Source organism: Podarcis tiliguerta, assembly GCF_965153285.1.
Source record: "Podarcis tiliguerta genome assembly, chromosome: Z".
Lineage (NCBI taxonomy): Eukaryota > Metazoa > Chordata > Lepidosauria > Squamata > Lacertidae > Podarcis > Podarcis tiliguerta.
Window position 1 is genome coordinate 45,064,356 of NC_139553.1, and position 16,606 is coordinate 45,080,961.

Consider the following 16,606-nt stretch of genomic DNA (forward strand, 5'->3'; position numbering starts at 1 on the left):
TGACCAGCTTGATGGCATCTCAGTGGGAATATTGGGTCTGTTCCCTCTGGGAACTGACAGCTGTTAATAGGCCAGTTTGGTGCCAGTTTATTAAATCTCTGATAAGAGTTTTGTTTTTTGGGAGGATCTTGGCCAATAGCTTTGTGTTAACAAAGTGAACTTGCCTTTTAGCTGGTGTTTGGTGGTTTGGAATTGGGTTAGGGGAGGGGTTGCACCCAACACCAGTTCTACTCAGTGTAGACCCATTGAAATGAATGGACATGATGAACGTAGGTCCATTAATTGCGCTGGGTCTGCCCTGAGCAGCTGGAGACGACTATGGGTTTATTTCCACTTTTCACAAGTGTGCTGGATAATATTTTGCAATTATTGAGGGGCTGGGTGGGGGATTGTTCGGGGGAAAGGAATTGTAGCAGAACCTCAACCAGTCAAATTGCAAAGCTATTTAAATGCACTGGATTGCACTCTTTATGCACTTTAAGTTGCGTGTCTATGTAGCCTTAATGATTTGTGACTTGTCTGTGGAATGCAAAGTTGTTGAACTGAGTTTTCTCTTATTTGTTCGTTCTTGCTGGCTTTCAGAAGGCAGCCTACCTCTGGCCAGCTTGTTCCTTTCCATAAGTGTCCTACGCTGCCTTGTGCTTTCGGGAATGGAGGAGTTATAAGCTGCATGGTCGTGAGAACCTATGTATTCTTGGAATACACTCCTCCTAATGCTAATGTTGCTCTTTGTTGCTTTATAGACGCTGCCGTGTATAAGACGAGAAAGCTAAGCTCCCCCTGAATTTAAAGGGAGAACTCATATCATGTCATGTTTGAATGCTGCAGTGGCGATTTGAAGTGGTTGTTCAAGAGGGAGGACTTACCCATGGCTGGAGATCCACCTCTCTATCTGTCATCCATCAACATCTGCAGCACATCACAGCTCCATCAACATTCCCCATGGCCATCAGTAGAAGTCATTTTTGTTTTTTTGCATATTTAATTCCCACCTCCTTCCACCAATGGAAAATAGGGTACCATTTTGTTTTCACATGAAGTGGACTTTCCCCGTCCTCTCCATGGCATCCATTGAACAACATTTAATAACTAATTGGGTGGTTTCTTTTGCCTTTATTAAGATGCCTGATGCTTCCTCTTGAAGATGTGTTTCCCAACCACATGCCACTGCGGTTGGCTGCACTTTCCTATGTTCAGTTGGGTCTAGACCACATAGTCACAATAAGCTGTTTTCTAGTTCATTGGTTGTTGCCCCTCTGGAACAGGCATAAATATATCTCAACAACATATGACCATCTTTCAGGCTGGATGATGCAATACTGTTGCGAAGGAGTGGAGTCTCCTTTTGCACTAAGGTTCTGACCCAGAGCCCAGGGTATCTGTAGGATGTGGTTCAAGATCATATTTGACAACTCAAGATTGTCAGAACTCCCATTGGGTTCCCTGGAGTTCCTGGGTGATCTAGTAAGTGTCCAAGTTTACATTGTGATTTTTTGGGGGAACACACGTGCCATAACTGAGTTCAGTGTCCCTGTTTGCACTAAAAAAACAATGTTCTTCTTTGTGCTAAGACTGTACTCTTCAGCATTGTTATTGAGAATGACGTGATGCTGGAATGGAGGAGAGATAGAGTATGTCCCCTCTCTTTCATTCTTTTAAAAATGAAGTTTACATAATTTATTTCCTGTTGTGCTTCTTCGTTCTATCTCTGCCCTTAGCATTCATGTGTCCATACAGGTAGTTCTACGTAATGTGTGTAATTCAAATTTCATATGGGAACAATAAACACAGGGTAGGTGTTGTGACCTCACTACTCACAACGGCTCAAGACAGGTGTTTGGTTGCATGCCTGCAAACAAGAACTGATACAGTCTCGGTAAGCTGCAGTTAATAATATTATTATTTCTTATGCACCACAATGTGAAGGGGAGAAACACATTTTTTAAAAAAAATCAGACTTGGCTTTCTGAACCACAGATTCCAAGCTTGTACTGCCACAGTGCATTAGCACACATTTCATCAGCCTAATCATGCAGTGTTTCTCAAACTTGGGTCCCCAGTCATTGTTGGATTACAACTCCCACCATCCCTGATTACTGGTTGTGCTAGCTAGGAATGATGGGTGTTGTAGTCCAACAACAGCTGGGGACATAAGTTCGAAAAACACTGGCAATGTGTGTATTGGGGGCGGGGATAGTTTCTCTCCTCCAACCATCCATTTCATAGTCACCTCTAATTCTAATACTTACTGTGTGATATATTAGGTGGCTGAGTCTCCTTCACTGGAGTTTTTTAAACAGAGGTTAGATGGCCATCTTTCAGGGATTATTTAGCTGCAATTCCTGCATTGCAGGCAGTTGGACTAGATCAGTATTTTTCAAACTTGTGTCCCCAGCTGTTTTTAGACTACAACTCCCATCATCTGTGGCTAGCAGGACCAGTGGTCAGGGACGATTGGGGGCAAGGGGAGAAACAGCTAGAGACCCAAGTTTGGGAAACACTGGACTAGGTGGTGGTTTGGGTCCCTTCTGACTCTGCAATTCTGTTGTTCTGTTCAGTGCCATTTGTTGGCTTGTTCACCACTCTGCAAGAAAACAACACTGTAGAATCAATGGCAGGATTCTAGAATATGCGGGCCCCTTGTGAGAATTCCAAATGGACTGTTTTAACAGATATTCTATAAAGCACCATCCAAAGTTACATTATTTACTAGTTAGATATAAAATGGGTTCCTTTTTTCTTTACTCTTTATTGTAGACTACTGCCATATAGAAGCCAGTCATGCTGTGGAGATCACTTTTCCAAAAAAAAACCCAAACCTCCACACCTAAATACTTTGTCTTGGCAACCACAACACACCTTGGCCTTTTAATTGTGTCTTTCTAGTTCTGAATTGTGCACTATTTTATTTATGAAGCTGGCTAGTTCTGCAAGCCTGAATGTACAGTCTTAAGCTACAACCTGCACCCACTGACCTGGGAATAAGATCCGCTGGGCTTATTTCTGAGTAGACACTTTTAGGATTGTACTCTTAGGACTTTGGAAAAATTTGCACAAATCTTTGACGACACCTTAAGAGTAGCTGGGTTTACCACTTGAGCTGTAAAATGTATATCAAAACTAAACCAGAAGGGTTTCTGCCCTGCCTAGAAATTATACTGTAAATGTACTTGTAAAAATGTGTTAAATCTATATTTAAAAAGAATTATAAACATTGTTAAATAAAATATATATATATGAGACATTTTCATTTTGTGTGGAGTTTTATGCTGCTTGAATTAACAACAGAGGAGCTTTTTACATTGTATTTTATTTGCAGTTTCATAATAAACACACTGAATGCTGATTGCATTCTAATGCACCCGCTGTGCTAATTTTCCACAATACATTTAAAATCTTGTGTTTTACTCTTAAACACCACAGGTAGGGATGTGTCTTGTTTGAAATCCCTGCAGCCGTGATAATTAACATTCGTTTTAGTAATCCAAGCAAAATATTCTACCCATTGCCCAACACTACCTCTAGGTAGCAATTCCTTTGTAAATACTTTTCTAAAAGATGTGTGCTCAGTTTTGTGAAACTATTTTTTTTAAAAACGGGGGCTTGGGAGGGGGGTTATATGTGTTGCTCCCTTCCCACAATCATATGTTTCTTTGGAATACATTTCGGCAAGGATGGGCAAATCAGTCATTTTCAATTTCTCCCTGTTTCTCATTTATTCCCAATCTTAAAATAAAGTTTTCCACACCTCTAATTTGCAGTCTCTTTGGGGGCAGGGATTCCTTATGAAAATCCACCAGCATTTTAATGCTGATTTCACCAAATGCTCTCGTTTTTTAAAATGTTATTTTCTTGAATATATATTTGCCATTCCCATGCATATATTACCCTACCGCACAGGTACGTTTGGCTGGAGATAACTGCTTTGGAAAATTTGGAGAAATGCAAATCTAAAAGGATTTTCAAAACTTCTCCCCCTATCACAACTCTGGGTTAATTTGCATTCAAACTTGTCATGTCTTTTATCCACTTAATGTATTTTGAAACTCTGGTGTAGACGCCATATTTGCCCTTTTTCGCACACTCCTCCCCCCAGCTGGTTATCCCCGTTAGGAACCAGGTGCCTTCAATGTCTGCAGTGTAAGGGCCCCCGCTGTCCCCTTGGCATGTATCCTTCTCTTCATCTGAGTAGCCAGCACAGAACATGTTGGGCAAGATGGGGTACCTGGTGCTCCTTAGGCAGGTTGGCCGGTCAATGTATTTCACTTTGAGAACTTGTAGGATGCTAGCCAGCCGTCCTTGGAACGCCAGCTTCCCCCAGCCACTCACAGTGCCGATGCTGTGCTTGAGCAGGCTGTTTGTGAACTCTTTGTCCGCAATGCAAATGGGAACGGCGTACTGGTTGAACTCCAGCGGCGAGTCCAGCTCAAGAAGGGCAATGTCATTGTGGTACTTGTTGCTAGCGTTGTAGGTTGGGTGGGGGACCGTTCTGATCACCCGGCGACGCTGTTCAGTGCCGTCATCGATGTTGACGTTATGCTCACCTGATAAAGAGCCAAAGCATCCTTTTAAAGTAATAATAATAATAATAATAATAATAATAATAATAATAATAATAATGGAAGAGGGGGCTGATCCATTAGAGCACATAGGGGCACTGCCCCCCCCAACCTCAGCCAGCACCCCCCCCATCTGCTTGCCTTCATGTTTGATGTCATGGGCTAGTTGGACGCATAGGAACGGAAACACAGGTATTTTCCAGACCAAAAACCTGGACTCAGCTTGGATTGTTCTCTTCCTGCCTCCTTGTTTCTGAAAATACCCCTGAGGTTCCCCGTCCCTGCTCTGGCAAAAATATGGCAAGGAGGAACACAGCACTCACATAAACATTACTCCGTGACTTACCTGCCACAACAGTGTGGGGCACATACTCAAGGCAGTGGGCTGCAGTGACGATCCATCTCTCATTGACGATTGAGCCTCCACAGAATCCTTTCTGCTCTTCGTTGAGGATATAAACCTGCATGCAGAGAAGGCTGGACTAGACCATGGGAAATTTATATAACCAGCCTGGAGACCCACTCAACTTTGGGCGAGACTCCTTTTCAAAGGGAAGGTGAAGGTTGCCTGATAGCAAAGAACAGGACTATGAGCAGTGGGCTTGGAGAACTGTGCGTACAGCATGTCTGTTGTCTACGTTACTGGTACATATGTGCTATGGTTTGGGCACCCTGGGAAACAGAACACCATTGTCCAATCCAGAAGGCTATGGAAATTTTACATGCAGAAGTGATTTTGACCATAGCTACATTGTGTGAGTGCCCCTGAACACAGAGAGATGCTTGCCTCTCTTGATAGTTACCAGGATGTGATTGCTGGCACCCTGCGAAAGGGAAAATACCTATAGATCTATGTATGTTATCATGTGAGTTGGGTGGTTGATGTGCACATCAACCAGCTGTTCTACACATTCACTGTGCCTCATGGAGAATGTGCCCATGAGAAGGGTACACATTGCCTGGCAAATATGCACATTCTCAAACAGGAGTTGTGGAATGTGCACATCTGAACAGCATTTTGTACATCGTCCATACAATATCTAGTCTCTCCAAGAAACATCTGCTTCTAGTTCAGAGGTGGGCAGTCCCTTGCCCACAGGCCAATATCTGACTTCATGTGACTTGGGGACATTCACAAAATGTGTCTGGAATTGTCCTTTCTCCCTTGCAAATGTCAACAGTAATTGAATTTCAGACACTCGCTGACACCTTAAATATAACAAAGAGCTTTGTGTCACCTCAAGGACTAATCCATCTTACTGTGGCCCTAAACTAAGGAGTGGAACAGAGAAAAGGAATGAGTTTGTACATTTGATGAGTAACTTTTCCTTGATTTCAGCTGTGCTGAGTGGGTGACAGGTTTGTTTCAGAGTGAGAAAGGTTAGCTGTAGGAGTTGCTTCCCTCCTCCTACATTAGTTAAAGCCCAGTGTTCATTACAGCAGGTATGGCCAACATGGTGCCCTCCAGACGTTGGTGGACTACAATTCCCATCAGCCCCAAGGAAGCATTCCAATGGTGAGGGATGATGGGAGTTGCAGCACAGCAACATCTGGAAGGAACCACACTAGCTTTTTGTAATTTCCTAATGGCGAACAAGAACAAGAAGTTGCAAGGTTAGGCACCCCCAGATGACAAAGCAACCATGATAACTACAGTACCTGCCAAGGAATCTCTCCTTTCTTGCTGTCCATGCCACCAACCACTCGAATTCTGGCTCCTATTTTGGAAACAACCTGGGTGGCATTGTCTCCTGACTCCTCCTCAAGGTCATCCGTAGTGTTGGTGAGCAACCAGTCGTCAAATGTATTTGGCATTGAGCGGGTGAGCTTCTTTACTGCCTCTTGAGCTGTGACCTTTCCACATGGGAAGGGCACTGGGGGAAACAAAATAAGAAGAAGACAACAACACCCCTGCAGAGGGGACTCTGGCCCACAATAGCATTGCAGACAAATGCCTCTTGCTTAGTAATGACTTGCTGGTTTTGACACTGTACTCAGTAGGCAGGGATTAGTTATTTTGGCTGACTTCTGGTAGCTCAGGGCAAAGGTTTCTTTGAGCAGCCTTTTCCATCAAGCAGTCTTCCCCAATCTGATGTGCTCTAGTGGCTGGATGCTGGAGGAGAACCATACGGGAGCCATATGGAAGCCAGGAACTGGGATTCGGAACTGGAGGCTAGGCCAAGTTTTGGAAGGACTGTTTTGGAGGAAGAGGCTTGCAGCCCTATGGAGATTCCGCCTCCCCACACTCCACAAGGGGCTTTGCATGTCCTGTGCCTGCAAAGATATTCTTGCCTAACGCTGCCCTATCCCACAGGAAAGGTAGGTGGGTGTAGCTTTGCCAAAATGCAAAGTCAAATGGGAAGGTTGGTGGGACAAATCTAGTTCATGCCTTACAGGTTTTAAAAATAGAACAGCCACAGCCCACTAGAGGTGATGAAACAGATGAGTGTATGTTCTAGTGTGAAGGTAGCAAGCACTTATTGGACAGCACTCATTCCACCCAATCTTAAATACATCAAATAGAAAGAATGTGCATTTTTTTTTTATTTTGGTGGAACATGTGTCCATGACAGGAACAGAGGCCTGAAATATTAAATATGTAGAGTGTGGGGGAGATTTACAGCTCAAAACTTTAATAAAGCTGTAACAAAAAGGAGACTTACCTGTTGGCTCACAGCTCCTCTGATCATCCTGAAGCCTATAGCCAGAAGCACAGGAACAGGATGCTTTCCCTCCTGGGCCATTCTTACAAAACTGTTTACAACCTCCATTCTTTGTGGAGCAAGTAGCATCTGATTGCAATGGGGTAAAGGGAAGAAAATGTAATCATGGGTTAAGAGCAGAAGAGGGCTGTGGAGGGTGGAGAACATGGAGACAATGAAGAAGTCCCATCACTGATCAACATTAAGGGATGGTTCACACAGGAAAACTTACAAAATGACTTCAGCATTTATGTTTCTACTAGGGCCTGCCATTGCTGCTCATGTTGCTCGCCAACCCCACCAAACATCTCACCCCATTGCCAACCACAACCCCTTTTATGCCTTGCCCAAAAGACCCCTCCCCCTCCCCTCAAAGCTTGTCCCCAAAGTCCTCCTTCATCCCTTCACAGCTCTCTGGGAAGAGGATTTGATTGTTAAACCACTCCGACAACTGTAGCTTTGAAGGGGTATAGGGGTTTCCCAACAACTCTCAGCACCCTTAACAGACTACAGCTCCCAGAATTCTTTGGGGGTAGCCCTGGCTGCTTAAAGTGGTGTCCATACAGCTTTAAAAGTGCAGTGCAGATAGGGCCTTTGACACACTACCATACTCGACAATGGTTGGTTGCTTAACACCCTCTTGATTTATGGCATTGTGCAACAGAGATAGACTCCCTCTTAACATACCTAATTCACAGTTCCTTCCTTCATAACCACCCAGACACCAGCATATGTAGTTACTGATATCATCTTCACACCGACCTCCGTTCAAACAGGGGTTTGAGTCACACTGGTTTCCGTCTTGGAAAAGAAGAAGGAAATGTAATAGGAACTTGCATTATCCAACAGTTACATTGCTATTTACCCATCTTTATCATGTACTTTAGAGCATAAGCAAAAAAGACGGGGTGGAGGGGGTGTTAGGGTAGGAGTAGTATCTCGGGGGGGGGGCAAATTGTGCTTCTTCTTCTGGGGACGTTTATCCACCTTCAGTCCCCACCTTGCACTCAGCCTTCACCTGTAGCTCCTAAAAGCTGCCAGCAAGAGGGACCATTAGTGTGTCTCTACTAATTTGAAGCTAGTGAGGCCTCTGTAACACGCAGGGCTTCTCTACATTATTTCAGAGATGAAGGCCAAGTTGTTGAAGGCTTGTAGACCAGCATAAGAGCCTTGAACCTAGTCTAGGAACCTATGGGCAGTCAGTACAAATATTTTTGCAAGGCTGCCTGTCCCTATCAGCAGTCTCGCCACTGCATTCTTCACCAGCTGGAGGTTCCACACCTGTCCCAACACAGCCCCACATAAAGTGCATTGCTGCAATAATCCAGTATCAAGGATTATTATCCCAATCCAAATACAGCATTAGATCCAGGAAGCTATTTTCTACAAAGCCAGATCATGGGTCTATTTAGCTCGGTGCTGTCCACACTGCCTTGCAGTTTCTCTCTAGAGTTTCAGACCCACCTGCAGATGTCATGGACTGAACAAGGGACCTTTGGCATGGACTCTACCAACGGGCCATAAAAAGGGAGGGGGTGGGAAAGAGAGATGGGAAATTAACATCTTACAGGTAGGAATTAATGGATTCCCCCAGTTTTCTTTTATTGTTTTTTCCAATATGCTGGTTTCTTTCGGGTTCTGCTCTGTCTGAATTTCAGAATGTTAGCGACAGACCTTATGCATGCAACTGTACAACAGTATGTTAAAAGCGAACACACACCTAGGTCCAGACGGGGGGGGGGGCATATGGGCCACTTGGCCCGGGTCTCTGATTCCAAAGGGGGCCGTGGTCAGAATATTTATATACTTACTTATTTATAAGACTTCAGTTATCCCCAGGGTAAAAAAAGGGGGGCACCTTATCTACCTGGCCCGGGGCTTCTGCCTGGCTCTGCAAGGCCCTGCGCACACACATCCCACACACAGAGTGCCCTAAAACTCAGGAGTCAATCACTTTCCATTTACAGGCCCTTTCCATGAATGCAACTGTTTCATTTTGAGAATAAAGTACTGCAATGCAATTGAAGTGTCATTTTTTAAAAAAGCCTACTTACCAAGGTATACCTTCCAAAATTCCATCTGCAAGAAATATGGTAAAGCTGAATTCAAATGAAAATGAAAGCAGGAAAGCAAGTAACGTATATAAGCCATCTATATAACATTTGTATAATGATCCAAACCCAGCACCGATTTATGGGTTCAAATCATGCACAAGGGTGATGTCAATGCCTTTAACCCATGACTGAGTACATAACAAACTCCTTCTAATCATCTACAGTCAAAAATAATCAGGATAGTACATTCACAGAGAACCCACATCTTATGTTTTTTGCTGTGGAAGTCAGCTTCTATTTTCAGTTCAAAAGCAAACCAGGATTCTAGTCCTCATTGCTGCCAAACTAAGGCATCCTTTAAAGCCTGAGGTGTTGTGCCTACTAAGTGCAAAAGCTAAACTGGCAGCTAAATATGCTTTTCAGAAGCCAATGAAGGGCTCAAGCCCTTCTCACTCCCTATCCCAGCAAAATAATAATTATGCAAAAAAGTAAAAGTGGCAGAATGTGGAAAATAAGGGGACTCACATACATCTACTTTGTCTGTAGGCCACAAAATTTTCTAAGTACAGAATTTGGATACCTTGGCACAGAATCATAGAGGTTAGGTTTTTACTAAAGAGGTTTGGTAAAGCACACTAAGGCTGCTGTACATACTTACCTGCTAAAAAGCCCCATTGAACTCAGTGAGATCACACTAGTGGAACCTTTCTCACACAGAGACATTTTGGGAAGGCTGCTCTTTCTAACTTGCAACAAACTATGGGAGAATTTCTCCTCCTGTTGGGAGAAATTCAGTTAAATAGTCCAACCTGCTCAGAATTTTTTTTAAAAAAATCTGCCTGTCAGTAGGATGAAGAATTTCACAAGACTCCTTGTAAACAGCTCTAGATTGCATAGCAGGTTCTTTTTTCAATTGCACACCCATGGTGAAGTTCTAGATCTTGCATTCCAATAACTGGAACTCACCGTTTTCTCATCATTTTCAAATACTTCTCTTGCTTCCTCATAGCTGCATCTTTCTTCCTGGCACTCGCGCTCGAGGTTTCCTTGAACCATTTCTTCCAGCCGCCCAGAGTTGTACCTTTTGTAGCGTGGCAAAACGGCATTCGCCTCATCCTGCTTTATAAAAACTTCAAATTGCAAAGAAGCAACAGGTCAGAGAGCGAAATGAGCAAAAGAATTAACTGGAATAATAACTAACCAGGGTCCCTGGGACAATTGATGGCTTTTGAAAGCCATGGCTGTTTGGATGCTTGGATGTTCTTGAGGTTGAGACTTGCTGGTAAATAGAAAAAGCCAAGAGGTTCACCACTCAAATCTCACCACAGTCCCAAATTCACCTGGATGGATGTAGGCAAGACATTATTACAGCCAGTGTAGTGCCAGGGGTAGAGTGTTAGACTAAGACCTGGGTTCAAATCCCGACTGAGATGTTTGCAGATGATGCAGTCCTGACAGTGTACTCTAAGGAAGTTTTCCAGAGACTCATCAACTGTTTTGCCCAAGCCTGCCTCGAGTTTGGTCTCGCCATCAGCTTGACAAAGACCAGCCTCTTGGGTCAGGACACTGCCAGCACACTAGGTATCAGCACTGGTGATCACACCCTTGAGGTGGTAGACAGTTTTGTCTACCTGTCTAACCTTTCCATGGACCCTGAGCTTGACAAGTGGCAAGGCAGCGATGGAAATGGCTCACCTCTCCAAAAGGATATGGGAGAATGTGATGACCAATACCAAGATGAAGGTCTACCAGGCTTGTGCGGTGAGCACACAGCTTTATAGTCACGGGCAATTTACACCGGCTGGGATGCTTTCCATATGTGCTGTGTCAGGAAGATTTGGGGCATCACATGGCAGAAACAAGTATCAGGCAATATGTGTCCACATTCCCAGCATGTTCACACTCTTGTCTCAGCAACATCTATGCTGGCTTAGTCATGTACATGGAATGGAGGATGGAAGGCTCCCCAAGGATGAGCTCCATGGGGACCTCTCTTCAGGCACCAGGCCTGTTCGCAGACCAGCTTTGCTTTACAAAGATGTCTGCAAATGTGACATGAAGGCTGGCTACATCAACCCCCCCCCCCTTGCAGACACAGTGCCTGGAGACAGACAGTCAGGTTGTGCATCTACAGCAATGACCATAGGAGAAATGGCTGCTGGGAGGGCACAGAGAGACGAAAAACCATGATTCATCTGCACCAGTGAAACCAGACGCCCCACTGCAATAAAAAATGTCTCTCTCATTTTGGTGTCTATAGCTGCAGCAGGCACTGTAACTCTTCAACAGTTTTGACTTTACCCCTGAAGGTGTCCCAAGACAGATGGATGCCAACACCATTAATGCTACCCTAGCTTACAGGTGTGTTGTAAGGATTACTGAGGCTGAGTGCAGTAAAATGAGGTGGAAGAAGACCAGCCCAATCTAGTTCAGAATGCAGACTGGAGATACCAGTTCAGACTGCTCCTATGTGTCAAAAATGCTCTGCAAGTAGAAAGCGACTCCATCAGGCTGGGAGATTCTAGTGCAGCCACTTTGCTTCAGTGTTGGCCTTCTGGTTGCAGAGAGTTTGCAACACCAGGGAGTGTTGAAAATGCAAACCTGTGACATCCATTCCATGAGTGGAGAAATATTTTCGCCTCAGGGGCTGCATCCCTCACAGGCAGCTTTCCAGGGGCCACATGTAAGTGGTGGGTGGAGTCAGAGGAAAAGTGGGTGGAGCAAAATATGTGATTTACCTTTTTAAAGGGGGATGCATTCAACTGCATTCCTCTCTCCATCCACTCTGACAAGCAAAAGGCATGGTTGCAATTCAAGGACACATTCCAGCCAGGCAGAAACACTCAAGGGCAAGGCTGGTGAGTGGTGGAGCCTGGGGAAGAATCTGAGGGCCGAATTGAGATACATGCAGGGTTGCATTTGCCCCCATCCAGGCCTGAGGGTCTCCGCTGCTTATCTATGAGAGAATTGTTTTCCCCCCAAGGTGGTTGTCACCAATGGAAGCAAAAGCTTTAAAAAGACCCAATATGGAGACCAATTGGCCAAAATATTGGGAGATTCTAGAACAAGATGGAGATAAATTGAAACTGCAGAGTTTTGACAAACTAAAAAATAGAGTCCGTGATTGGCTCCATTACCATCAGATAATGGAGGCCTATAAATTGGATAGAAAGATCGGCTTCCAGGTGGAAAAATCCAAATTGGAAACAGAGTTGCTAGAACCCAAAACTAAGATCTTGTCAAGAATGTATAACTTGCTGTTGAAATGGAATACACATGATGAGGAATGTAATCCGCAATGATTAAATGGGCACAGGACGTTGGTCATAATATAATGCTGGCTGACTGGGAACGGTTATGGACCACTGGTATGAAATTTACGGCATGTAATGCCCTCAGAGAGAACATTATGAAAATGATATACAGATGGTACATGACCCCAGTCAGGTTAGCAAAAATGTATCACTTGCCTGATAATAAATGTTGGAAATGTAAAGAAACTGAAGGTACTTTTTTCCACCTTTGGTGGACGTGCCCGAGGATTAAGACCTTTTGGGAAATGATTTATAATGAAATGAAAAAAGTGTTTAAGTACACATTTGTGAAGAAACCAGAGGCCTTTCTCCTGGGCATGGCCGGCCAACAGGTGCAAAAGAAGGATAGGACTTTCTTTTTGTATGCTACAACAGCAGCAAGAATACTCATCACACAGTATTGGAAGACACAAGAGTTACCCACCCTAGAAGAATGGCAGATGAAGGTAATGGACTACATGGAACTGGCTGAAATGACTGGCAGAATCAGAGACCAGGGAGAAGAGACAGTGAAGAAGATTGGAGGAAGTTTAAAGACTACTTACAGAAGTATTATAAGATTAATGAATGTTAGAATGACATCAGATTGAATGTAAAAGGTTATTAGCAAAAAGTTCTAAAATTCAAAAGATCTAATATTTTAAGATACAAGAGGATTAAATTATATTAAGATACTTAAATTAAGATAAAAATCAATTAAGAAAGAGGAAAGGGATTTGCTGTCTGAATATATGATATGGAATACAGGAAAGGGAGGTCTGGGGAAGTCGGAGAAATAAGTTAAAGCAAGAAACAGTATGAAGATAAAACTGTTTTTATTTCTGTTGTTTTTTCTCTGTTCTTTTTCTTTGATACTTTTTTGTTGTTTGGTGTTGTGTAACTGTTTATATATATTTTTTCTTTTTTGGTTTGTTCATTATATGTTGTTTCATCTTTTCTGTAAAACTTAATAAAATATTTATATAAAAAAAGAGAGAAGTGTTTTCCTTCTTGAAATGGGGTAGATAAAAATACTACACCAGACCCTCTCACCCCGCCCCCCTCCAAATTGGCTGTATAACAGCATTGTCTTCTTAGGGTTACCATATGTCTGGAATTTTTCAGACACAGCCAGTATTCAGCACCTCCACCCCAAAGGAGCATTTGGGTGGAAATCGCTTGAGGAAGATCCGGCCACGTGGCAGCTATAAAAACTCATTTCTGTTGTCGTTGAGATTTCACAAAAAAGCCCGCAACAACTTCTTTGGCAAAACAAAAACAAAACAAAACCCACCCAAGCTTAACAACTTTTTGAAATATGGCAACCCTGTTTCGGAAACAGAGGGGATGGTTGCACAGATCATAAGCATGATACGAACTGTAAAAAACAGAACTGTCACAATCCAGGGCAGTTGGCCATACAGAATCCTATTGAAGGAGGCTCCCTCAGTCCCTGTGTTCTCTGCTCTCACTAAGGTAATAATTAAACTCCCAGTTGTGACCTATGACTTATTTGCCAAAGCTAAGGAATGAGCCACACAGCTAGTTATGTGGTCATTCATACCACTGATTTCAGTGGGACAAGTTCAAGCAAGAGTTTAACTTGCCCATCAAAATCCATCAAAAGCCACAGGACTTAAACATGTATAACTCTGGCTGAATTGTGCTTGAAGTATGCAGCTGGATGCACATCCTAAAATGCAGAAGAAGGAAGCATCAAAGTACATTTTATGCATTTTTTTTTTACTGTATTCCTAATCTATTCCATAAACAAGGTTTGAATCAGCTGCCAAATTTGAAATAACCACACAAAATAGTATTCATTTTTTAAGGTGAACTCCCTGAACTCCCTGTAAATATCCCAAATTGCATTTTAAATATCTGTTCAGGCTTATATGCCAAATGTGGACATAATTATATTTATTTTCATTCATCATTATTTGTCTATGCAATTTTTAAAAAAATATTATTATTATTATTATTATTATTACATTCCACCTTTCCTCCAAGGAGTTCAAGGTCGCACACATAGTTCTCCCCCTTGTTTTATCTGCACAACAACCCTTTGAGTTAGGCTAGGCTGAGATTGAGTGACTGACTCCAAGGTCACCCAGTGAGCTTCACGGCTGATCGGAGATTTGAACCCTGGTCTCTCAGGTCTTAGTCCAACACTCTAAACACAACACTGCAGGCTCTGGTTAATTGGAACTGTCACAATTTCTTCTTCCTTGTTTAATCTATTTATATTAATTGTTTTTTCTTCTGCCAGAACCCAGGACTCCAGCTGGTGCAGAAGGCAGAGGCCAGACTGCTGAAGAGGGCATCTGATGGATATCATGAGGCACCATTGTTAAAACATTTTCATTGGCTGCCCATCTACTACCGAGCCACGTTCAAGTTCCTTTAATAATTTGCAAAGCCCTGAACAGGTAAAGTACCTAAGCAACTACCCGAACCCTTATATCCCAACTTGATCGCCAAGATCGTCTGCAGGAATGCAGTCAGTTGTCCTCTGAGTCAGAGAGGCACATTTGACAAGAGGAAAATCAGCCTTCCTTGTTATCAGCTGAGTCCTGTGGAATACTCTGCCTCTAGTGATTCAACAGGTACCTTCTGTTTCAATGTTTAAATGTCACCTGAAATTTTTCTTTGGTCACAGGTTTATGAAGGCAGTTAGGAATACATCTTTCTACAACAGTTTGCTGATTTCTGGTTTCAACTTTTTTTTTACATGGTTTTTGTAGCAGGCTTCTTTTTGTACAATTGCAAACAACTCTGATATTTTTGTAATGAATAGTGGTATATAAATATATATATGTTTTAATAAATATACATAAAAAAATACAGTGCAAGTATCATTTTTAAAAAATGAAAGCACATTAAAATTATCAACAAATCAAAGCTACTCATAAAACAGTAGGCAGGCGCTAAATCATATCTGTCAAAATGTGCACCGAGATATTGCATTTCTTAATTTAATTACACTGTGAACTGAAGGCTATATGAAGCCACCACCACTCCTCAGTTCTTTAAATTAATGAAAGTTGGGTCAACAGATGTTATTCCTCTGGCAGCTACATAAAAAAAGAGAAAAAGATCCTATACATAAAAAACATTTGACAAGAGTGAAATGTTTCTCCTCCCTTGTAAATTATTGATCGCATATCTGCCTACTGGACCCTGGTCTCATTCGGTTTAAAATGAACCCACCTGCACATTCGCCACGGAGGTGACATCCCAGGAGACAGATGGCCAGCACGATGAAGCTATTTGCCATTTTCTTAAAAGCAGCGCATCTGCTTTGCTTACAATGTATTGTGGACTAGGAGCCACCAGTTTAAGGGGTCCAAAGGGCAAGTACATATTTGTTTTGTTTTGGGCTCAGCTTTGAGGTCATCTTCTAAAAGGAAGTCCCTGGGCGGACACCTCCGGAAGTTTCTAAAATGGCTTCCCCTATATTGAAACACCAGTTTCAGCATGGCCATGACATAAAACCTCACAGACAAAGGGCTAGGGTCTCTGAAAAGCAGGGCTGGGGAATCTTTTCTCAGATTCTCTGCTAGGTAACTTTATAAGGCCCACATGCAAATAGTGGGCAGGGCTGGTGGCCAAAGTGGGTGGGGCAGTGGATGCAAATTTTACCTATGCAAAGCACGTTGGTTTCTACACTTTCTTTCCCAAATGAAACCTGTGTAGGCAGGGAATAGAAGTAAGGAGAAGCATGGCAGCCTTCAGACCAGTCTTTGCCAATCTGGTGTCTCCCACCATTCCCACCAACCCCAGCCAGCACAGGGGTCAGGAGAGCTGTCGTTCTGCAGCACCTGGAAGGCACCAGGTTGGCAGAGCTCACAGAGAACCCAAAATGAGTTTTCACTATCTTGGCTTGTGAGTCAATAAGGTCTATAAACCATGGGCACTAGAGCAGACGCATTTGAGTCAACTCTTAGGGGCTGAAGTCCCTCCAATAAAATAAAAACATTTGAGTTTTCAGTGCAGCA

At 43.1% G+C, this 16,606-nt stretch overlaps 2 protein-coding genes across 8 annotated transcripts in view; one reads left to right on the forward strand and one right to left on the reverse strand.

Moving 5' to 3' along the window:
• MCF2 (MCF.2 cell line derived transforming sequence) overlaps positions 1-3,242 on the forward strand; it is a 71,733-nt gene extending 68,491 nt beyond the window's left edge. For 5 of the 7 annotated variants that reach the window (XM_083422424.1, XM_083422425.1, XM_083422423.1 and 2 more), the window contains one exon: positions 744-3,242. In XM_083422424.1, the coding sequence (XP_083278550.1) occupies positions 744-784 (41 nt within the window). In that variant the 3' untranslated portion in view covers positions 785-3,242. The remainder of the gene's footprint in view (positions 1-743) is intronic. The other 2 variants (XR_014506966.1, XR_014506967.1) reach the window with 1 other exon arrangement.
• Positions 3,243-3,294: 52 nt separating this feature from the next.
• LOC310669022 (coagulation factor IX-like) lies at positions 3,295-15,962 on the reverse strand. Its single transcript, XM_083422489.1, has 8 exons — positions 15,819-15,962; positions 10,282-10,445; positions 9,316-9,340; positions 7,949-8,062; positions 7,223-7,351; positions 6,219-6,433; positions 4,906-5,020; positions 3,295-4,544 (listed from the first exon to the last, which is right to left on the reverse strand). Exons 1-8 carry the CDS (start codon positions 15,883-15,885, stop codon positions 3,994-3,996), a joined length of 1,380 nt encoding a protein of 459 aa, XP_083278615.1. The 5' UTR covers positions 15,886-15,962; the 3' UTR covers positions 3,295-3,993.
• Positions 15,963-16,606: the final 644 nt, after the last annotated feature.